The 24,654-nt window shown below is 37.7% G+C and overlaps 2 protein-coding genes across 3 annotated transcripts in view; one reads left to right on the top strand and one right to left on the bottom strand.

Moving 5' to 3' along the window:
* The window catches only part of NUDCD1 (NudC domain containing 1), a 91,780-nt gene extending 88,603 nt beyond the window's left edge, over positions 1-3,177 (bottom strand). Inside the window, exon 1 of the mRNA XM_003821755.5 lies at positions 2,890-3,177. Within this exon, the coding sequence (XP_003821803.1) occupies positions 2,890-3,007 (118 nt within the window). The 5' untranslated portion in view covers positions 3,008-3,177. The remainder of the gene's footprint in view (positions 1-2,889) is intronic.
* On the top strand, positions 3,072-12,657 carry ENY2 (ENY2 transcription and export complex 2 subunit). 2 transcript variants are annotated; one of them, XM_003821758.5, is made up of 5 exons: positions 3,072-3,471; positions 5,129-5,205; positions 8,298-8,368; positions 9,475-9,549; positions 12,391-12,657. In XM_003821758.5, exons 1-5 carry the CDS (start codon positions 3,466-3,468, stop codon positions 12,465-12,467), a joined length of 306 nt encoding a protein of 101 aa, XP_003821806.1. In that variant the 5' UTR covers positions 3,072-3,465; the 3' UTR covers positions 12,468-12,657. The 2 variants fall into 2 exon arrangements, with proteins under 2 accessions (XP_003821806.1, XP_003821807.1); XM_003821759.5 differs by having other exon boundaries at positions 3,292-3,399.
* Positions 12,658-24,654: the final 11,997 nt, after the last annotated feature.

The following is a 24,654-nucleotide window of genomic DNA, read 5'->3' on the forward strand; positions in this document are numbered from 1 at the left end:
TGCACATGTACCCCGGAACTTCAAAGAAAAAAAAAAAAAAATCAGTCGGAGCAGTGGCTCAGGCCTGTAATCCCAGCACTTTGGGAGGCCGAGGCAGGTGGATCGCGAGGTCAGGAGTTCAAGACCAGCTTGGCCAAGATAGTAAAACTCCGTCTCTAATACAAAAATTAGCTGGGCTTGGTGGCGGGCACTTGTAATCCCAGCTACTCCAGAGGCTGGGGCAGAGAACTGCTTGAACCCGGGAGGCGGAAGTTGCAGTGAGCTGAGATCGCGCCACTGCACTCCAGCCTCAACGACAGAGACTCCGTCTCAAAAAACAAAACAAAAACAAAAAGAAACAAACAAAAATTAGCTGGGCATGGTGGCGGGCGCCTGTAATCCCAACTACTCGGGAGGCTGAGGCAGGAGAATCGCCTGAACCCGGAAGGCAGAGGTTGCAATGAGACGAGATCACACCACTACAGTCCAGCCTCCGCAATAGAGCAAGACTCAGACTCAAAAAAAAAAAAAAAAAAAAAAAAAAAAAAAACCTTCAAATGGCACCTGATATCCTGCAGCTGTACATCCCAAACACAGAATCTAAGATTAACGCTGATGAAATGAGTATGGAACAAGGACAACTTTGTGAATTTTTTCTAAAGTTAAAGTATTCAATGGATTGTTTATTGTGAGATTTTGCTTCCTGCTTTTTTGGTGTTAAAATATCCTTTTGTTTATGAAAAGATAGATGAGTAAATGATAGTTTTTAAGAAACATCTCCACCTAGTAAACAGAAAAGTTGGCAGAACTACAGCAGCTGAGTTTTATTTTATATTGTAATGGCTCAATACAAAAATGTCAGGGAAACACTGAATGACCGGAAATCCAAAAGGCAAACAAGGCCCTCACTGATTTATTTCCTCTCACTTTCCCAGACGTTTTGCTCCAGCAATATAAGAGTGCAAGGATGTCCAGCATACAACCTACTAATTATTTCCCTTTCCTCATGCTTTCCCATGAATGGAATGACCTCAACAATTTCTTCTCTTCTTCATATACTCATTTTATTGAATACATCCTATGTGCCAAGCACTGGATATAGGGTAGTGAGCAAAAGAAAAACATCACTGTTTTCAAGGAACTCATAGTCTAGTGGAGGAAACAGACAACAAATCAAGATAGAATGTAAAAGGCCGATAAGTACGTCTTATAGAGAATGCAATGACGAAGCCCAAAAGTGAAGGCAGGAAGGCTAGTCAGGAGGCTACTAGAGTTCAGGTAAGAGATAACTCTGATTTGGATTAGGGTGGAGGCCTAGAGATATCAAAATGTGGAGCTGACCGGACTTGCTACCAAGCAGACAGTGGCTAAAAGAAATAAACCCCAAATGACTCCGGCACAAATGTCTCTTGGAACTAACCTGGGCTAGTCTAGTCGGCTAAAGGATAAGAGACCACACGGAGAAAAGTCAAGAGGAGACCATGTGAAAGAATCTTAAACAAGCCTATAGTCTGAGACCCTAACCCCACCCTCCAAACATATGAGGAAGTCCAGCCAAATGAGCAGAGCTTCCCAGCAGATCCATTACTGAACAAGGATGCATCAATGAGCCCAACTAGGACTAGAAGAACCACTCAGCTGACCCGTAGACTTGTGGGCAATAATAACTGCTTCTTGTTTTGAGACACTGAATTTTGGCTTCACTTTCTAATGCACTAACTAAACATGGTGATACCATCTACTGACATGGGGTGACTGGAAGAAACACGGTGGCAAAGAGGAAAAGGAAGAAAATAAAAAGAAAAATCAAGCTTATCCTCTCTCATCCTAGTCAACTCTTAACCTACCCTTCAAAGCTCAACTTAGATATTAACTCCTCCAAGACGCCTTCCCAGATCCCCAGATCCCCAGACTAGTTTAGGAAAGATATTCAAGTACTACCATTGTATTTTGTACATATCCCTATCACTGCCTTCCCATATTGTTTTACAATTATCTGTTTACAATTTTCTTCCTAACTAGTTAATAGTCCTCTTCTGTTATGGAAGGTGTCTTGTTCATTTTGATATTATCAGGACGTAACACAAAACAGGTACTCGGTAAATATTTCTGAATTTAATAAATCAATTAGCACAAACTTATTTTATACTTTAATGTCTGTTATTATAATTAACTGTAGATCACTATTTCTCAAAGTGTGATCTCTGAAAACATGCATCAGAATCAGCAGGGGTGTGTATTTTAAAATGCAGATCTCTGGGCTCTATCATAACGAAAATGCCGTTAAGTTGTAAAAACAAGAGTAAGGATATTATACCAGCTACAGATAAAGCAAGGAGTAGCAGTGTGGGAGTAAATCCACTTTTCCTCACTATCTTCTAGAGATGTTCTCTACCAGAGTTCTTAATGTGCCAGGAACTGAGTAATTAAAAATGCTATGACTGGAATGTAGTTTCTCTTCTAAGAAACGGCTCTCGGTCAGAGGAAACAGGAACTGGGGGTCCTCCAAGGAGGTGTGGTTTCTCAACGCACACGTTCACAAGCGATGCTCCAGGAGGAAGGAATGTTCTCAGCGTCCCCCGAAACAGAAGCCAGGCTGTGGACACACAGCAGCCAGGGCCCCAGGCACTACCCGCACGCCAGCCCTCAGACCTCAGACCTCAGACCTCAGAGGCTGGGCTGCTGACGGAGGGGGCCCAGGGTCCCGTTACCGAAGAGCGCGCGAAGGCGGCTCCCACCGGGTTCTGGGATGGGCATCATTCCCCAGAAGCAGCGGCCTCCGTGAGTCCACGCAAGCCGCCACGGTGGCTTCGCTTGCCAGTCAGAAAGAAAGAAATTGCGGGAAGGGTCAGGCCGGAGGCAGCCGAAAGGGGAAAGGAACGGAGTACGAAGGGCGCCGCCGCTTCCCACCTGCGTCAAGCTCCAGCTGGTAACAAGGCAGCGGCTCAAGAGAGAGCTTGTAACCCTCGAAGCGGGGATCCAACAGAGGTCTCTTCACCCGTAGGGAGCAATTAGCCGCCACCTCCATCGCTTTCCAGGGCCGCAGCGTGAGAATTAATAAAGCCCTTGTTGAAAGGTCCGCGCTTCACGCCTCGCACAGAGACTGGGAAGCGGCGTGGTTCCCATCCCAGAAAACACTGCGGTGCGAACTGCCTTCTGGGAAATGTAGTGTTCGTGAAAAAGTTGAGACTGTTGCATGCTGGGCTATGTAGTTCTCCTGGTACTTAACGCGCGCGCGACGTCAAGGTCTGAACTCTGTTACCCAGAGGCCCTAGCAACCAGGAGGCGGCCCGCGCTGGTTAAATTCTCACATTATAGGCAGGGTGGCGAGACCCCGCCCCGGAAATGCGTGTTCTAGCTTTCTGTGTGCTTAGGTGCCCGAGCTACTGAGGGTCTAAGTCCGGGCAGCCGAAGAGTGTGGTAGGTAACGGTCGTCAGCGCAAGGGTCATTTCGTCGCTGGGAAGGGACGGCCCTCGCCCGCGGTGATGGTGGTGAGCTATGCCCGTGGTCCTCAGGGCCGGGACCCGGGCCCAGCCCAGGCTCCTTTCGATGTACTGTCTTTCGTTAGCGTCCCCGACCCGCGCTCGCGGGCCTGTAGGGCTCTCCGACAGGGCGTGCTACCGGAGTTGGCCTGAAGCCAGTCCTCGCTTTGTTTTCTGGCTCCTCCTCTCCCGCCTCTCCCGCTGTCTCCGCCCTGTTCTATTTTCCCTAAGAATGTCTGAACTGGGAGGGATACCCTAGCGCCCTTGTTTTACCAGTGAGAAAACTGAGGCCTTTAAGAATTAAGTGACTTGTCCAAGGTCACTATCCGTATTTTAGGAGCCAAGACGAGATCAAGTTCAATATTCCAGGAGTGGTACTGACTAGACCTTGTAGTTATTTTAAAAATGTTAGCCTCCAATTACAAAAGCAAGCATTTCCTAGTTCTCACTCAACTTCTCCTTTTCCCTGTTCCTCTCAAAAAAGAAAAAAAAAAAAATCAACTCTGGTAACTCATTGCCAGTCTGAATTTTCAATAGGCCAGATGGAAGACAACAAAAGTAATCTCAAGTTAGTGACAGATTAGGTGGGAAAACGTTAGTTTACGCCAAGTTTTATTTAATTTAAACTTTTAAGTGGCTTGAACGCTTTCAAAACCTAACTTTCCTCTTCTTTCAACATCATTTTGGTTTGGGTTGTCTGTTTTTACTGAATATTGAGGACTTTGTAAGTTAGGAATTAGTTTGAGATTTGTTTTCTCCTTATCCCGCCAGCAGTGTGTGTGTAAACACACAGATCCACACACTTAGGTTTAGCAGTTGTAATTGTGGGTTCATCCTAGTGAAGAGTAAAGCAAAACACTTAGAGCCTTATCTAGTAATTTTATTTTTTTGATTAATTAATTATTATTTTTTTTTTTTTGAGACAGAGTCTTGCCCTATCACCCAGGCTGGAGTGCAGCAGTGCAATGTCGGCTCACTGCAACCTCTGTCTCCTGGGTTCAAGCGATTCTCCTGCCTCAGCCTCCTGAGTAGCTGGGATTACAGACACCTGCCACCAAGCCCAGCTTATTTTTCTATTTTTAGTAGAGACGGGGTTTCACCATCTTGGTCAGGCTGGTCTTGAACTCCTCACCTCGTGATCCACCCGCCTGGGCCTCCCAAAGTGCTGGGATTACAGGTGTGACCCACTGTGCCCGGCCTGGTAATTTTATTTTTTTACTAATAGTGTTTAATCTTTTTTTGATGTTTAGTATGTATGACTTCTCCCAATTTTTGGATGCAGTCTGTGCAGAAGTGATCGGCAGTTATGTTCAGTTTTGGAACTCCTAGGGTCAAAGTACTTGAGTTCAAATTTTGCCTTTCCACTTTCTATCTCTGTGCCTCAGTTTCCTCATCAGTAAAATACAGATTATTTTATTAATATAAATATGTAACAATACGTTCTGGGAATTAAATGTGATGTTTAAAAAAAAGCAAACCCACACTGCATTAGCCCAGTGCCAAGCACATAAGTGTTTAATAAAGAGTAATGATATTATTAACACACTTGAAATGTATCACCCCTTCAGTTAATAGAATGGTAAACATGTTAGGATGCCTGCCTAGAGGATTTAGAAGAAAATGCTTTGTAAATGTTCTATATCTGAAAGTACATGTTGATGTCCAGGTTAGCAAGATGAACAAAGATGCGCAGATGAGAGCAGCGATTAACCAAAAGTTGATAGAAACTGGAGAAAGAGAACGGTAAGTAATAGATTGTGTTAATAAATTACATTTCACCGCCTTTAATAGTTAGCTTGTAAGAATCTAAACAAGAAATGAAACATGTCACTGGAAAGAATTACAATTGAGATTATAAAAGTTTCTATTCCGAACATCTGGAAAAAATAATTTAGGTTTGTTAAGTATTGCAGGACTTGGAGGGAAGTGGTGATGTAGAAAGATGAGCAAGATATGGCTCTTAAAGAGTAATTTGATGGAGAAGAAAAAGTACATACCTGAATTACAACTGGAGACATAATGTTACCTGGGTTTTAACAGGGAGACAATGTTGTGGAACCAGCTTCATTTACCAAGCTCTCAACCTTGGAGCAGCAAGTGCTGTTTCCACTCTCTAAAACATTCTTCCTTCTCTTCCTTTTTAGCTAATTCTAGCTCAACTATCAGGTCTAATTTATATATTGTCTCTTCAAGGAATGTTTTTAAGTCCCAAATACCTTGTTCCATCATAGCATTTAATCAACATTGTATTCTAACAATCTACTTGGCTAGTTTGTATCCTCCAGTATAATCTAAGTTCTTTAACACCAAAAACAACATTGTATACCCAGCATCTAATGCTTTGTTTGGTTCATAATTGGCCAAGTAAATATTTGCAGAATCAACAGGTTTAGAAGTACAAAGAAGGGGCTGAGGAATCAAGAAGGGCTCCCAGAGGCAGGGTTATAAAGTGAGTAAGACAAATATGTATAAGGAAGAGGGGGAATCTTTCAACTCAACCTGGGCATTCAGGTGATCATGTAAGATCTCACACAATAAGAAAAAGAGGTGCATCTGTTGCTGACTTTATTTTTGGATGATGGGAGTCATTTAAAGTTTTAAGAAAGGAAATGACTAGATCACATTTACACTTTAGGAATCTTACTCTGTTGGTGTGGAGCTTGGACTTGAAGGGGACAAGATAGATGGCAGAAAAATGAGGTAGAAGATTATATAGGGTTGAAAATGGAAAACTCCAAAAATTGGAAGGAGACCTTAGAATTTTAATAAAATGTAGAAACAGCAACCCTCAAAATGAGGAAGGAGGCATCTATAACTGCCTTGGGTAGCTTTAGAGGATAGTACTGCTGGTAAGGAGTACGGATTGTATGTTTTTTTGTTGTTGTTTGTTTTTGATTCATGCAGCTTCAAGTTACTTAGTTTCTATCATATGCCATGCCCTGTTAAGGTGTTGGAGGTAACAGTAGTAGACAAAAATGGAGACTGTGTTTTCACAGAGCTTGCATTCTAATGGGAGGAGACAGATAAAACTGTGTAATAATGTCAGATGGTGATGAGCACTAGAGGAACAATAAAGCAGAAAATAAAGAGGTGTAATATTTTAGATAGAAAAAACAAAGAAGAAATCAGAAGGAGGCCGTGCATAGTGGCTCACGCCTGTAATCCCAGCACTTTGGGAGGCTGAGGCTGGCAGATCACAAGGTCAGGAGATTGAGACTGTCCTGGCTAACATGGTGAAACCCCATCTCTACTGAAAATACAAAAATTAGCCATGCATGGTGATGGGCTGTAGTCCCAGCTACTCGGGAGGCTGAGGCAGGCGAATCGCTTGAACTCGGGAGGCGGAGGTTGCGGTGAGCTGAGATCGCGCCACTTCACTCCAGCCTGGGTGATAAGAGTGAAACTCCGTCTCAAAAAAAAAAAAAAAATCAGAAGGATATGAGGGTGAGCAGGGACTCTTTAAGTTCCTGAGATAGGAGCTTGCCTTTCATTTTTGAGGAGCACAGGGATGCTAGGGAGACTGAGTAAATTGGGTGAGGGAGAGTGGAGATTAAGTCAGTGGCATAGCTGGGGAGAAGGCAGATCATGAAGGATCATGTAGGCTGTAATAAAGTCTTGGAGTTTTATTCTGAGTAAATTGGGAAGGCACTGGAGGTTTTTGAGCAGCAGGAGAAGAACTAAGTGTACAAGGGAAGAAGCAGGGAGACAACCTAGAATGCTATGGTAATATTCTAGAGAAGAGATGATGGCTTGAACTAGAGTAGTAATGGCGGAGATAGTGAGAAAGGTGAATTCTAGGTATATGTTTTAAATTGAACCCAATAGGATTTGCTCATAAATTGGATGTGTAGTGTTAACAAGGCAGCTGAGTGGAAGGATACCACAGAGATTCCTAGTCTGAGGAACCAGAAGAATGGAATTGCCATTCTCAGAAGAAGAACAAACAGGATGAATTGGTAGAGAATCAAAAGTTGGATTTTGGCCCTATTAAGATTGAAAGACCTAATTAAATATTAAGATGAGAATGTCACATAGTGGATGTCTAGGGATAGTGAAAGTGGTTTGCAGGGAAAGAGAATTTGTTTGGGATGTGACATTTTTAACCTGAGAAGTTAAATGATTTAGGTTGAGGATTGAAGATTTGTAAAAGTGGATATGGCAAAAGGATAAGAAAATATTTTATTGCACCTGTGATGCCATTAGTTGCATATACATTGCCACTTTTTTGCCATCGAGAGAAAGAAAACACTGGGGGCATGCCAATTACTGAATCGTTAAAATGTGGGGAGAACAACAGTCTTACAGTCAATGAAATACCATTGTCATTTTGTAGTTTAGAAGGGCCTGATAGGCTGGGATCAAAGAGGTGAGTAGCCTGTGAAGTTAGAGGTAATGGGGGAAATAGTGGAGCTAAAGGGTAAGAAGTTGAGGTTAAAGAATGGATTTTGGAATTTGAAGATTTCGAGGTGCAGCTGCTCCAGGTTCAGTTAATACTCTCTAGATGTTGTACAAGACCCATGATATTCCTGTTGGTAGAGGACTGTAGAAAGTATGTAACGTGGCCAAAGAATAGAGCTTCTTGAAAAGTATTTTAGCCCCTCCACTTCATTTAATTTCACTCATTAAATGAGACCCAGATGAAATGAAAGGCCTAGAATTTAAGTACTTGCATGAGATCAAAGAACTATTTAGCAATTGAACCAAGATTAGGCCACAGTTAAAGTTTTGTAACTGGAAGGCAGGGAATTTTTAGTTGAACACTGAACCTTTGCTTCATACATTCCTGTCTAAGATGTTATACATTGTTCAATTTGAAAACACTTCTGTTTCAACAGCCTCAAAGAGTTGCTGAGAGCTAAATTAATTGAATGTGGCTGGAAGGATCAGTTGAAGGCACACTGTAAAGGTAATCAGTTTCATTTGGAAGATAAACTAATCCCATTTTTCTGATCAGGATTGGTTTGGGGGTTGCTTATTTTAAGGTATATTGAGTATTCAAGCATGATTTTAAACAAATATGGAATTTAATCTTGTAATGGTTTCCTCTTGGTGGCATATGTAGACCTAATTCCCAAATTTTTAGAAATTTTCTGTTTCTGTTAAGCGTGAGCACTTAAGATTTTCTCTGGCATCAGAATATGGAATCTCATGTCTTTCAGCAACTTTATTGTTTCTTATGTTTTAACTTAAATGGAACACTTTAGGGTTGGCAGACTTATAGAAATTATCTCTTTCCTGTCTTTAACAGTGAATATTTGAAAAATTCATCTATGAAAGCTCTTAGAATGCACTTAAAAAAAAAGTAGAAGGGAAGCTTATTAAATTGCTGGGTATTGTTGATGATACCATTTGATGGATTATACATGTCACTAAGGGGAGCCTCCTTTCTGTCTCAGCTTTTGATATAATGGAACTCTGGATATTTTTAATGAATCCCCATTGTAATGGTTTCTACAAATAAAAATAAACTATATGTTAACTGTAAGAAGGCAGTGTGACAAATTAGTAAAAGCATAGACTTTAAGGTCATACAGATTTTCATCACTGAAAGAATAGAGCTGGATTTCAACTCAGGGCTGGATGACTTATTTAATCTTTAAGCCTCAGTTGCTTCACCTGTGAAGTGGAAAAATGCCTAGCCCATTAGATCATCGTGAATATTAAATGTTGTAAAGCACCTAATAGAGATCTAGTAAATGTTAATTAAAACAGTTAGTTATAAGTTTTTGGCATTTTACAGATGTTAGATTTGAATATTACAGTCTAAATTTATTGTAAGTGTCACAATTATTTAGTTGCTGGTTATTTAGCTGAGACTTACGAACAGACTTTTATCTTTTAGATCTAAAGAATACTTGATGTGTTTGTAAGGTTGAACTAAATTTTCAGTGTCCTTTTTTTAAAAAAACCAGTCTACACTCTAAAAACATGATCTTAACCCTTCCTCTATGAAAATCTTTCTTACAGATAATGATTTTAAATGATATGATTTGTTTTTTGCTTTTGCATAAGAGGTAATTAAAGAAAAAGGACTAGAACACGTTACTGTTGATGACTTGGTGGCTGAAATCACTCCAAAAGGCAGAGGTAAGAAATACAGAGTTTGTTAAAAGAAACATGCTGCAGACATGATTTTTTTTAAATCTCTCGCTGGTTCAGATTTTCTTTCTGTTTTTAAGGAAAAGCACTACCTGTATTGCCTCTTGTAAAGAGTTAAAATTGCCTACCCGCCTCCTAGCATAGTCTGGGAGTAACAAATGAGATACTAGGTTTCAGTGTTCTTGTACTCTAGAACAGTGCACCAATGCAAGTTGATACAGTTGTTCAAGCAAATAATTTTTAAAATACGGGATTCTGCAGTGTCAAATACTACATGAAGCTAGGATTTATAAACTTTATCAGATATGGCATGACTCCACTTAAATATTTAATAATTCAAAGTCTTATTCCAACCCCTGAGTCATTGCCCCTTTATCTCATTAAAAATTAATGAAGGTCTGTCTTCTTAAATGTCTACTTAAGAATTTGGTAGCTCCATGACTTCATGTTCAGAGTAATTCATATTTAAGACTCACAATGCAACCACCTTCTTAATTTCAACCTTTAATGCCTTGTTTACAGAAGGCAAAGTTAAGATGGGAAATATTATATTAAAACTGATGATGTGTAGTAAATGTTGTCAGGAGCTACATCATTGTTATCTTAGATATAACTACATTATTTTCATTTACTTTGGTAAAGTTGGGGTTGTAACTGGAAGGTAAATTAGATGGCCCAAGTTGTTTTCTCACACAGAAATTGTGAAAAGAATTTAAGTGTAAAAAGTAAATAAGTTTGAAAATTATTACTACAGAACATGAATTTTTGAACTCCTCCCTGCTGGGAATAAGCTATAGAATCCCATGGTCCTTGTCAGCCATCTCTTTAGGCCTGTTTACAATTGAAAAACATGACTTTTTCTTCAAGTATGTCTCGGGGAAAGGAAAAAAAATTATTATTCCCCTTATGAATTTATATTTTTAAATTTCTCTAAATTGATTTTGTTTTTGTTTTCTTCTGTGACTTACACTTAGTCTGTTAACATTATTTAGGAACCAGCTATACAAGTTAGAAACTATCCTTTGCTTCTCCTTCAATACTTAAAACCTTGGACATTTCAATGTCTTGTAGCTCCCCTGCTAGAGAATGAGCAAATAAAAGAGAAGTAAAAATAGATATTTTAATTTATGTTCTTAGTCTTCTTACTGTTGTTAAGAGAAGACATACTTTTTAACACAGTAAAATTGTCGTTTTTTAGTGTGCAGTTCTGTGAACTTTATACATATGTATAGGTTCGTGTAGCTACCACCGTCAGGATACAGAACAAACAGTTCCCTCACCACCAAAACCTCCCTCATGGTATTCCTTTATAGTCCCATCTTATTTCAAGGCAACTCACTGATCCTGTTCTCAATCACCATAATTTTGATTAAAATTATTTTTAGTATACATATTGATTACATTTCCAGTGGACTTGAATTAATTATATAGTCTTGATTTGTAGGTTGGCTTAAACTAAACAGTTTATAAAGAAGAATATCTGGCTTATTTGATTTGTATAACTTTTTTATGGAAATACTGAACTGTATCTGAAGTTTTCCATTTCCCCAGAACACAAGTAAATACGTTAGAAGTTTTAGTTAACCCCCCCCTTTTTTTTTTTGCATTTATGGTTTAATATTCTGAATAGATAATAGTCAAATGGGTCAAAAGTATAACATATAACAGTTGTAATTTTTTGGATTTTTACTAGCTCGGAGTGTATATATGTGAATTATTTCAGTAAAATACAGATTACCTTCTAAAACATATACCAGTTTATACTCCACGTAATATGAGAGTGCTCCCTTAGTCTTGCCAACACAATGTTGCCAACAGTGTGTATGTATACATATATATTTTTACATATGTGTATACTTAAAATATATATTATGTATGTTTATATAGTTTATGTATGTATATAAATGTATATTTTTATATATGTATAAATATATATACCCTTTTTTTTTTTTGAGATAGGATCTTGCTCTGTCACCCAGGATGGAGTGCGGTGGCATGATCATGGCTCACTAGCCCGGATCTCCCAGGCTTAAGTGATCCTTCTCCCTCAGCTTCCCGAGTAGCTGAGACCACAGACACACACCACCATGCTCCACTAATTTTATTTTTTGTAGAGACAGGTTTCGCCATGTTGCCCAGGCTGGTCTTGAGCTCCCGGACTCAGGCAATCCTCCTGCCTCAACCTTCCAGACTGCTGGGATGACAGGCGTGAGCCATCGTACCCAGCCAACACAGTATATTATTGACCTTTGTATTTTTGCCTATGATTGGTAAAATATGCTATGTAAATGTGGTTTTAATTTCATTTGTCTTCTGAGATGGGGACCCTTTTATGTTCAAAAACTCTCCTTTTCTTCATCTCTTTTGTTCATGTTTCTATTAGCCTTTTGATCTTTTCCTTATCAGTGTGAAACAACTGTATAGTAGAAAGATCAGCCCTTTTCTGGAAGAACATTTCCTCAGTTTTTATCTTTTGGCCTTGCTTATGGTGATTTTTCATTCAGCATAAATTGTTACTACGTTTTAATCAAATTTATCCATCTGTTATAGCCTCTGTATTTAAAAATGGTCTTCTTTACTCCTAAAGAATTTTCTCACGTTTTCTTCTCATCAACATGCAGTGCATTTAGGCATTGGATAGCTCATTTAAAATGATGAATTGCAAGAAGACACTTTTCTTTGTCAGATAACTTTACCTTTTTTTTAATTGAACATGAGGGTTATTTATGAAATTCTTATGTTGTTTACCCTGAGCAAAATGTCAGATCTTAAATTCTCACGTATTAATTGGTACCTTCTTACTCTTATTTTTTTATTTTTGTTTTGCAGCCCTGGTACCTGACAGTGTAAAGAAGGAGCTCCTACAAAGAATAAGAACATTCCTTGCTCAGCATGCCAGCCTTTAAGATTGAATTAGATTGTGTTGTTGTGGTTTTATTTCTGAAAGTAAAACTTGCCATAAATTAGAAAACAATTTCCCAAAATAAAATCCTTTTTTGTATGATGGTATACAGTTTTCAGTAATGATGTATACATTGTATTGATTTTTTTCCCTAAATGTGTTATTTTAATAAATATCTCATGAATGAGTTTGAAGTTTGCTTGGATTTTGAAATGAATGGGATTTTGTCTTTATTACTAATTCACCAAATTTGTTGAGCGCAAAAGCAATTAATGTAGTTTAAGTATGTAGTATGTACAGTTCTCTGTGTTAACAGCTGAGAAGTAAGCAACCTTTTCTGACTGCATATGGTGTATTCCTCTTTTGAGTCCCCATAATATTTTATAAATTGTAATGCCCCATCTTGTACTACAGTTGTCTTATTCGTATTGTTTATAAACTTTGAGGGTTAGTACTGGGTCTTACTCATCTTTATGTGCCTTCCTTATGCTTCAAAGAATTTACCATCTAATGGAAGAGAACATTTGCAAGTTGGCTCCATACCAAGCTCCTTCCACATACTCTACTCATCTGAACTTTGAATGCAGAATCTTTAAATTGCAACCCCACATACTAAGGCCAAGAAAGAACTTAATGGGAATTAATCTCCACCCATTAGCTTTACCCTGACATCAGGATTGCCAAATCCAATGGACTCTTGTCTATTCTTACGTGACTTCTGCTGGAAAATGCGAATGTTGACCATCCTGCCACTTGGAACTCTCTTCCCACTCCTCACATTGCTTTTGCTACCACTGGAAGTTCCTTCTGTTTCTTGTGGAGTACCTTTTGCTGTCTGGGACTTGTAGATAATGGTGTTTCCTAGGGCTCCCTCCAGGGCCCTCTGCCTCACTAACTGGATATACTTTTCCTGAGCAAATCCCAGGAAACGCGTCAGACCGTGACTTCAAATACAGGTTGATAAATGCTAAACTGTCTCCAAACCAGACTTCATCCTAGCCTCCACACCCAGACACCCAACTGCTATGGATCAACTTTTTAGAATATCCTCACTTCAAACTGACCTTACCTAAAATAATGACTTTTTCCCCCAATAATTGCCCCTGCTATATTCCTTATTTCTGAATGGTACCTCGTAGCTATATAGATTATCTGAGGAGCTTACTGAAATGCTGATTCTGAAGATAAGGGGCATGGCTTTAAGATTCTGTATTTCTGGCGAGTACCCAACTGGTGCTCATGCTGCTGATTGAGAACCACTTCTGAATATAGCAAGGCTGTAAATTATCCACTACGTGCCCTCGTAATTGTCTTAGTTCAAGCCCAGATTATTGTAGTAGACTTAGTATTTCTTTGCCTTAGTTGATCTGTGACCCCTCCAATAGCTATTCCACACTGTTGCCTAAGTGGCCTTAGTAAAATTCAAGTCTGGTTATTTTATTCCCCTGCTTGGAATTTCTCAATGTAGAATGAAACTCATTCAGCATTAACACATAGGCCCTTCTTGATCTGACATCGTGTTTCTCTAGTTAGACTAAAGAATCCCCACTATGAAGTTGTTTCATCCGTAAGTACCTTTGAACCCAGAAGCCCCCTTTCTCATATGTTTCTCATTCCTGTTTGCCCTTCAGAGTTCAGCTTTAGTTGCTAAAACATTCAGACATCCCTCTGACTTAGATCCCCCATTTCTGTGAGGAGCAGCTATGCATAATTCCTCTTCAACACAGTAGTTCTTGAAATTTTGCAGGCCTCTCCTGGAAAGGAGGAAATGACTTCTCTGACTTTGTATGATGCTTATTTGTGGATGAATGGGCAAGGGAAAAAATGAAGGAACAAGTGAATGAACAGTATGGGAGTATGAGAAAAGGCATAAATTGGGTATAGTTGAGAAAAGGATTCAAATTGATCTTTGGTTCACTTCAAGAGACAATTTCATCTTTCTGATGAATTTAAAGTGTAGTCTTTGAACCAGCTGGGCTTAATTATGTAAAGTTTTGAGCCTGAGATAAGCACACAATCACAAAACCTACCCAAACAAGTTTTTTGTTTCACTTCATCTCTTATAAAACAATGTTCTAAAGTAAGTGATAGGGATGCTCATCATTCTGCTACCTATTATCACAATGAAAACAATCAAATAGTACACAGGAAAGGTGAGAAATAGCGGATGGTTCTTATTTCATAGTACTGTATATGGAAATAAACCAAATTTGCTCATAGAGATACTATTTTATTACCTCAAAAATATATAAAAATGAAAACGTTATGAAAATATTTTAAAATGGGATTTAAAAATAATTGAGAACATCACAGCAATTTAGAATACTAAAGAGCATAGCTTTAAAATGATAGTGCTGAGAACTCCCCACCTCTACCCCACCACCTATAGGCTTCTTTGACAACTTACAAATGTTCTCTAGTTTGTATCTAGAATCACTTATATCTTTCAAATAAACCAACTTTGTGAACATCTTGACTCACATGATTGATTTCTGTAAGCTAGGAATATATTCTTTAAATTCTTGCACCCTTTCATGCTTAATGTTGGAAATTCAATAGGATTACTGTTACATGACTGCACCAGGTGAGTAAAATACTAATTAGGATTACTGTAAGCTGCTCGTATAGGATTAAAGAAGACCCAACTAAATTATTTATGTAATCACTTTGCTTTGGCATTATAAGTGTATCATTTGGTTGAACAGTGCCAAGCCAGGAAATGGGTGATGCTGGGGATTGGTAATTGGATATGGGACTTTTCATAACTTGATCAAAAGCTCCATCCAACTGAAGAGAGCTGTGACAGCTGTTCAGTAGCTAATGTTGGAAATGATCCAGTGTGTGGGTGCGTGTGCGTGTGTGTGTAAAACCCATCTTGTAAATAACTCGTGTTACTCAATGACTTCATAAAACCCCTCATATTTACCATTAGAAGCCACACGAAAGTCATTGGATGAATCTGCCAAGAAAACTAATGGGTGCAATTAATGCAGGTTCCAATCTCATCTCTAATACTGAATTACCAGGTAAGACTGACCCTTCTGCCTCAGTTTCCTTGTCTGCATAATAGGTCTGATAGTGCTGACCTGGAAGGAATGCAAATAATAAAACAAATATTATTAATAGAATAAACAAAAAGTAATATGGATTCATGTTATCTTAGAAATAATTTAAAAATATAAAATTATTTACAATGTGTTTTCTAGTTGTACAGAGATACAGTACATGAATTAAACTTGTGTGGAAAATAGCTGCTTTTATTTTTTAGGAATTTCTAATATTAATTACCATAAGAATATCTACAAAAATGAAGATGACCAATGTAACTTGATTGAAATAGAATAAATATAACTATAGTAGCACTTAGCAGGGAGGGTTGAAATTATCTGTAGTCATCTCGCCTTTATTCTGTTATGAACTTCTCTATGACATGGACTGTATCTTATTTATCTTTGAATTTTCAGTGCCTAATAAATTATTGGTAAGTAAGTAAGTGGCAAAAGAGAAAAATTTGGCTTGTGCCAGTTTATTCCAGGCTTCAAATTATATTTGATTATTCTGTTATCAGCCACAAGAGGGCACTTGAAGCCAGTATTTTGGTCCTCCTTGGGGCTCTAACTGAATTGTGTGTTCTTTCAAACTGGTCTGCTTCTGATTCAGGCCACCCAGCCATTTACTTTTTCAAGATGAAAGTGTTACTGAATTAAATCTTAATGTGAGGACTTCAGAAAGTGCTTCTTGTATAAATTAAGATGAAGCTACTGTGAGATGTAGATGTTGTTTAGCTGGGATCGTTTTCTGAAGTCAATTCAGCAATTCAAGCAAGAAGATGATTTAAATAGCATACACTGCTACTGAAATAGTCTATTTCACTTACTTTATCAACAATAATAATAATAAGCACAGTAAATTCTTAATAAAAATGAAAGAAAAATAATTTTCAGTGTTTATTTTCCTTGCTGTACCTTTCTCATAGCCTTTTTTAAAGGTAATAATATTCATATTTTCCTTTTTTAATCTGTATCACTTTATCAAAACACACACACACACACACACACACACACACACACACACACACACACACTATGAATAGAGCCTTATATTATGCCAAAACCCTGTGGCCACTGAATGAATGTTGACTTTTGATTACAATGGTAAAACACGTCAATAAACAAAGGCATGTAGAACCTGCAGTCCTGGTGCTACGTTGTTCATAAAGTAATTTTGGGTACAGGAGTTGGTGCCAGTGCTTATCACATCCATTAATACCTCGACTTTGTGCCTGGGATCACTAGAATTAAATGATAAAAAATGGCTTTCAGTTGCCATATAAATTTTTACCTTAAAATATTTTGTTGAGAGCACACCCTTGATAATTTATCCCTCCTAGACAGCTACGTTTATCAAAGTTGGGCTTTTTCTGGGCTAACAGCCACAGAGTAGAATAATGGAAATAGAAATGTTTATTAAACCATAGCCTGTCTGATATGCAGGTGATTTAAGTAATGATATATATTTTCTGATTTGAGGAGCATTCAGTTGGGCTGAGATACTGAGAGTATGTGAGTGAGTGCTCTGGTTCTCTTCTCAGTTCTACCATTAATTTCATTACTTATTTGGGGGTTCATGTGACAATTGCATTTCAACAATATATCTCAGATTTGCTAGGGATACTGGCAATATAATCAAGTAAAAGAATTATGGGTGCTTCTTTCGAAGGTGTGACCTAAAGTCAGTTATAGTAAAGAACTTTACAAATCCATGTGTATATACACACATATGCACACACATGGATTTGTGTATATGCTGTACTATTCTAGCAATGGTACTCATAAAATAATTTTGTATGTGGGGTCTATCAGCCATATTTCACCTCCTACAAAAAAAAATTGGGCTTTCAGGTAGACGAATTTAGTAAAATAGAGCAGACATATTCACTGATTAGTTGCATTTCCTGTGTTTCTGATCTAATTATTTCACTTTATAAAGACTTTTTAGAGACCTCCAATGAACTCCCCCTTTATCATTATCATTGCTCCCCACATGCTCTCACTTCCCTCCTTACCAGCCTAAATTTGGTCACTATTAAGGTTAAAATTGATCGGTTTATCGTTAAAGCCTCCTTACTATAAACCTTAATTTCTCTCTCTTTTTTTTCTAACCACACACAGTCCTGTCTAAACCTGGCTACTCTGAAATCTTAGTCCATGCATGCACGTGTTTATCTGAACTTTGTTGAAGAAAATTACACAACCCTTCTGATAAGGCTCATTTTAAAATAAAAACCACTACATTGTGAAAAATGTATTTACATGGATTTCTCAAAACGAAGTCAATGTCTTGAAGGAATGAAACACTAAAAAAAAAGAGAAAGAAAAGCAAAAGCAAAGACAGGGCCTGTGCTAGATTAAAAGAAAGATATACTAAAGTTTAAAACAATGTGTCATCCTTGATAAATAAACAAAACACAACTATCCAAAACATTATTTGGACATTTGGAAAAATTTAAGCATAGATTGTAGTTTCAGTGTTAAATTTCTTGAGTCTTACACTTATATTTGGGAAGAATGATCCTGTTCCATCTTGAAGTATTTAAGGATGAAGTGCCACATTGCAACTAACTCTCAAATGTTTTAATAGCAAAAACTGGTACTATATGAATAGATTATGAATAGAAAAATGAATAGAAAAAATGATACTATATATGGAGATAGAGAAAGATTTAAAATGTGAATCTAATAGAAGTGTATGCACCAACTTATTGCAAATAAGTTTAAAACTTTTCAAAATACAAGTGTGATTTTTTGCTTCATTTTTAAAATGAATAAAATATTACAGATAGCATAAAAATATTTCCTGGTTTGGGTACATTTAATATGTATGGAACAATAATATGTATAATATGTCAGCATTCCTTTTATGTCTTTGGATACATGTTTTATATATATATATATATATATATATATAACTTGCCTTTATTTTCTATGTTTTCAAAAACCACTTTATTGAGATATGATTGACATGCAAAAAGCTATACTTATTTAATGCATACATCTCAGTGAGTTTGGGGATAAGTGTATACCTGTGAAACCATCACTACCATCAAGGTCATAGACATTTTCAGCACCTCCCAGACTTTCCTCCCCCACCCTTCATTATTGTTTGTGTGTGTGTATGTGTGTGTGTGCATGTATGTAGTAAGAATACTTAAGATAAGATCTATCTGCTTAGAAAATTTTAAGTATACAATACAGTATTGTTAGCTATAGGCACTGTGCTGCATAATAGATCACTAGAATTTACATAACTGAAACTTTGTACACTTTAACCATCATCTTCTCATTTCCCCATCACCCCAGCCCCTGACAATCATTCTACTCTCTGCTTCTATCAGTTTGACTATTTTAGATTCCACATATAGGTGAGATCATATGGTATTTATCTTTCTGTGTTTGGCTTTTTCACTTAAACATTATATCCTCTAGGTCCATTCATGTTTTCACAAATGGCATGATTTCCCTCGTTTCTCAGGCTGAATAATTCTAGTGTGGAGGAGAGTGGGTAGATTAATGTGGAGGTGTGTATTAAATTTTCTTTATTCATTTATCCATTGAAGGACACTTAGGGTAATTCCATATCTTGGTTACAGTGAATGACACTTTAATCGACAGGAGGTGCAGACACATATTGAAGATCCTGGTTGGGTGCAGTGGCTCATGCCTGTAATCCTAGCACTTTGGGAGGCCAAGGTGGGCAGAACGCATGAGCCCAGGAGTTCCAGACCAGCCTAGGCAATATGACAAAATCCCATCTCTACGAGAAATTCAAAAACTAGCTGGGCGTGGTGGCACACACGTATAGTCCCAACTACTTGGGAGGCTAAGGTGGGAGGATTGCTTGAGCTCCTGAGGTCAAGGCTGCAGTGAGCCATGATTGCACCACTACACTCAAGCATGGGGACAGATGAGACCTTGTCTCAAAAAAAAAATTCTGATTTCAATTCCTTTGGATATATACCCAGAAGTGGAATTGCTGGATTATATGATAGTTCTATTTTTTAACATTTTGAAAAAATCTTCATACAGCTTTTCATCATGGCTGTACTAATTTACATACAAACCAACAATGTATCAGGGTTCCCTTTTCTCCACATTCTCGCCAACACTTATCTTTTGACTGTTTGATAATAGTCATTCTAAAAGTTGTGGGGTGAAATGGTGATTTTGATTTGCATATCCCTGATGGTGATGTTTAGCACCTCATCATACAGCTTTTAGCCACTGCTATGTCTTCTTCTTTAGAGAAATATTTATTGGTCCTTTGTCTATTTTTTTAATTGGGTTGGTTTATTGTTGTTTGTTTTTTGCTATTGAGTTGTAGGAGTTCCTGATATTGTGGATATTAACCTCTTATCAAATATATGGTTTGAAAACATATTCTTTCATTTTATAGATTGCCATTACACTCGGGATTGCTTTCTTTGCTGCAAGAAAGCTTTTAAATTTGATGTAATCTCGCTTGTTTATTTTTGCCTGTATTTTGGCATCATATCCAAAACATCATTGCCAAGACCAATGTCAAGGAGCCTTTTCCCTGTTTTCTTCTAGTTTTACTGTTTCTTGTCTTTGAGTGTTTAATCAACTTTTGAGTTGATTTCCTGGTACTTAAGATATATGGATTAAACAGTTTTTTCTTTTTTCATGTGCACATCTAGTTTGCCTAGCATAATTTATTAAAAAGACTGTTATTTCCCATTTTATATTCTTGGCATTTTTTTCAAAAATTAGTTGACTGTACATGCATGGGTTTATTTTGGGTTCTCTATTCTGTTCAATTGGCTCACGTCTTTTTATGCCAGCATGACACTTTTTTTCTTTCTTTCTTTTTTTTTTTTTTTTGAGACAGGATCTCCCTCTGCCACCCAGGCTGGAGTGCAGTGGCATGATCACGGTTTACTGTAGTCTCAACATCTCAGGCTCAAGTGATCCTCCCACCTCAGCCTCACAAGTAGCTGGGACTGCAAGTAGCATGTGGCACTACACCTGGCTAATTTACAAAAAAAACTTTTTTTGTGGAGTTGTGGTCTCAGGTCTCCATATGTTGCTCAGGCTGATCTCAAACTCCTGGGCTCAAGTGATCCTTCCACCTCAGCCTCCCAAAGTATGATGCTTTTTTGATTACTGTATTTGTTATAGCTTTATAAAATTATTTGAAACCAGGAAATGTGATGACTTCTGCTTTGTTCTTTTTGTTCAAGATTGCTTTGGCTTTTCAGGTCTTCTGTGGTATCTTTTGAATTTAAGGCTTGCTTTTTCTGTTTCTGTGAAAAATATTATTGAAATTTTAATGGGATTGCATGGAATATGTATATTCCTTTGAGTAGTATGGACAGTTTAACAGAATTAGGTAGTCTAAGCCATGAACATGGTTTGAAAAGAAATAATGGTCACAACCTCAAATGAACACTTTTTTCCTGCCCAAGAACTCCAGTACATTTTCCTAGGGTATACACTTTCCTACTCACCAAAATGCCTGTTTCCCACTTCTCTCCAGCACTAATAACACTGCCTCATGCTTATCAAGGCAACAGCAGCAATCTGACAAGAACCTGGCATGATCCCATCACCAAATTTACCAGTCTTCCTGAATCTGGACCCATACATTTAACCTTGCCTCCACTTGTCCCCTGGATTCCAGCACCTCTCTTCTTCTCAATGATCTCTCTCTTACAGTTGTCCCTCCCTCTCTTCCATTAGGATTTTACCCCTCTGCTACATCAGCCATAGCAGCATAGTCACTTGGCCTGGTAACTACAATCTTTTATAAAAACCATGTCTTGATCACGTATCTCTCTCTAGGAACAGCCCCATTCCTCTGCTCCCATTATAAGCAAAAGTTTTTAATTGGATTGTCTCTACTCCTTCACCTCCCACTCAACTCACTCAATTTGGCGTCATGGAAATCACCATTCCATGGAATCTATGTCTAGGTCAAGAGAGATTATCACCCTCTTCAACCTCCCAAAAGCATTGATAACAAGTGATGATTCTACATCCTCAGATGCGTTCTTCTCTTAATTTCTGTACTGCAATAGTGTTCTGCTTCCCCTCTCACCCACGGCTGCTGTCTGTCAGTCTTATTTGCTAACCTGTCTTCTGCTAGACCTCTAACTGTTGGAGTTTTCCAAATCCTAATATTATGACCCACTTTCTTTTGTATCTTTACCCTCTGCCTAAATCAGTTGTTCCTAACCTTTTCTGAGTCCCTTTGGAAGTCAAGTGAAGACTATGAACTCTTTCTCAGAATATTATGTTTAAATACACATAATAAAATTTGTAGAATTATACAGGAAACAAATTATATTAAAATTATAGTTATCAAATATTTCAAAATAAATGCATGATATTCATCTTTATTAACACAAAAATAAGACAATATATTTTAAATACGAGTAACTTTAAAATTGTACCTTATTTTTAAAAAATCAGGGTAAAGTTGTTTCTTAACTTGGATAAGAACATTACACTGTAGGGTGATTGACAGGACAACATGCTTGTTACTGTTATGCAGGATATGTCGTCAATTTCAAATTTTTGTTTTAATGTTTGTAAGTATTGAAACTCTTGATTAGTTAAGATTGTGTGTGTGTGTGTGTGTGTGTGTGTGTATGTTTGTAGCAAAAAGGATATCTTACTTCATTTGGGCTGCTATAACAAAATAGCATAGACTGGGTGGTTTATAAACAACAGAAATGTATTACTTACAAACAGGAAGTTGTTTCTTATAGTTCTGAAGACTGGGAAATTGGTGATCAAGGTGCCAGCGATTTAGCGTCTGATGAATGCCATCTTCTGGTTCATAGAAAGAATCTTTTCACTGCATCCTCACGTGGCGGAAGGCGTGAATGAGGTCCTTTGGGCCTATTTCATAAGGACACTAATCTCATTCATGAGGGCTTTCCATGACCCAATCACCTTTCAAGAGCCCCCACCTCCTAACAGCATAACTTTGGTATACCATCACTTTCAATACACAAATTTTGGGAGGATACAAACATTTAGATCATAGCATTAAATTAAAGTTTTTTAAGCTTATTTTACAAGGCCAAGATAAGCTTGCCTCAAGAGATATCAGAATCCTCAAAGGTTTTTTGAGTTATATCCTACCTATAATGTTTTTGAGCCTAAGATCAAAGATTATAGACTAGGACAATGCTTTCAATTACAGTTTATATCAGAAAGGAAAGGATTCTGGATTCATAGTTCAACTTTAATACAATTAAGATAGAAGTAACTTCCAAAAGGGTACTAAACAGTTTCCAGATATTTATAGATATCTCTTTCAAAGAAATTGATAGTTAGCTAAGGGTAAAACATTTCAAAGTTTGGCAAAGATGTCAGTTTCTATTTTGATATTCCAAATCAGCTACATATTCTGGAAAGATTATAATATTATTTAAAGTAGAAAGCCTAATGAACTTGAAAATTTTAGCCCATCCATGTGGCTAAAAATAATTGCCAGGTAAGCCAACCCATGCATCATAGTTTTTTTCGAAGTATTCTGAATGCAGAATTTCTTTTCTTTAAGAAACATTAAGTAGTTGCCCTTAACTTAAACAAGCTCTTAAATCATACCCCTCACTCCCAAAATAAATTCATATATTTATGGTCAAATGATTTTCAAGAAAAATGCCAAGAACAAATGATGAGAAAGGACAGTGCCTTCCAAAAATAGGGCTGGGAAAACTGAATATCTACATGCAGGAGAATGCAATTAGGCCCTCATCTCATACCATAAACAAAAATCGACTAAAATAAAGATTTAAATGTAAGACCTGACACCATAAAACCACTAGAAAAAAAATATTGGGGAAAAGCTTGATGACATTGGTGTGGGCAATACTTCGTTTTGGATATAATTCTAAAAGCACAGGCAACAGGAAAAAAAAAGACAAATGGGCTAACATCAAACTAAAAAGCTTCTTCACAGCAAAGGAAACAACAGAGTGAAGAGACTATCTATTAAATTGAAGAATATATTTGCAAACTGTATATCTGATAAGGGGTTAATATCCAAAATATATATGAAACTCTTGTAACTCAACAGTAAGAAAACAAACAACCAGATTAAAAATAACCAAGGACTTAAATGGACATTTCCCCAAAGAAGACATACAAATGGCCAACAGGTATACAGCAAGGTGTTCAACATTGAGCCAGTATAGGAAAGAAACTCGGTCCTGGCAGATAAGTGACACAGTAACCCAGATCTCCTCACCCCCATTCCATAGGCCTCAAATGTCTGGGCATTTCCCTGCCATACCTTCTTGCCTCCCTTAACAAGCTGACCAAAGTCAGGGAGTAGAAAGCTGCCTCTTCCTAACTTAGCTGACCTGGCTGAATCCCTAACCATAAAAAGAAGAAACTGACCATTTATATCTTTGAGTGATGTCTTCCAAGGTTACTGAAGTGAGACTCTGGCATTCCCAATAATAAACAGACCAGATCCAGCCAGCCGAAGACAAGATGAATGAATTCCAGCACTGAACTTGCATGAAGTTTTCCTCATTGTAATACTGCAAATCACATCCAAGGGTGGGGATTTAGCATGCTAATGACACATACGACACATGAAGAAATATGTTATCAAACTGCACAGGTGCTAAAAGTTTCCTGCCTCTATATGCCTACACATAGCTCCTTTTCTCACCTTAGCTCCCTTAAAATGACAAGAGCCAAGCCCTTTGGGGAGCCGGCACTGAGATCCATTTTCTGTACATTTCTGCTTGCTTTGTGTGACCTGGAAGCCTATTAAAACCTTGCCTAGACAGAGCAAGACTCCATCTCAAAAAAAAAAAAAAAAACCTTGCCTAAGAAAAATTTCTGTTTGGTCTGGTGTTCATTTCTATTTACTTGAGAGTCAAGAATTCATAGTCTGAGCTGCAGTAAAAACATCACTAATCATCAGGGAAATGCAAATAAAACCACAATGACATATTACCTCACACTTGTGAGAATAGCTATAATAAAAAAGACAAAAGATAACAACTGTTAACAAGAATCTGGAGTAAAAGGAATCCTGGTGCACTGTTGGTAGCAATGTAATTCAGTACAGCCATTAAGGAAAATGGTATGGAAGTTCCTCAAAAAATTAAAAATGGAACTATCATATGATCCAGCAATCCTACTTCT

The sequence above is a fragment of the Pan paniscus genome, chromosome 7 (genome assembly GCF_029289425.2).
Source record: "Pan paniscus chromosome 7, NHGRI_mPanPan1-v2.0_pri, whole genome shotgun sequence".
NCBI lineage: Eukaryota > Metazoa > Chordata > Mammalia > Primates > Hominidae > Pan > Pan paniscus.

Coding starts and splice junctions, on each gene's coding strand:
- ENY2 (XM_003821758.5), top strand. Junction 5,206..8,297: donor GAAACTGGAGAAAGAGAACG/GTAAGTAATAGA, acceptor CTGTTTCAACAG/CCTCAAAGAGTTGCTGAGAG. Junction 9,550..12,390: donor AATCACTCCAAAAGGCAGAG/GTAAGAAATACA, acceptor TTTGTTTTGCAG/CCCTGGTACCTGACAGTGTA.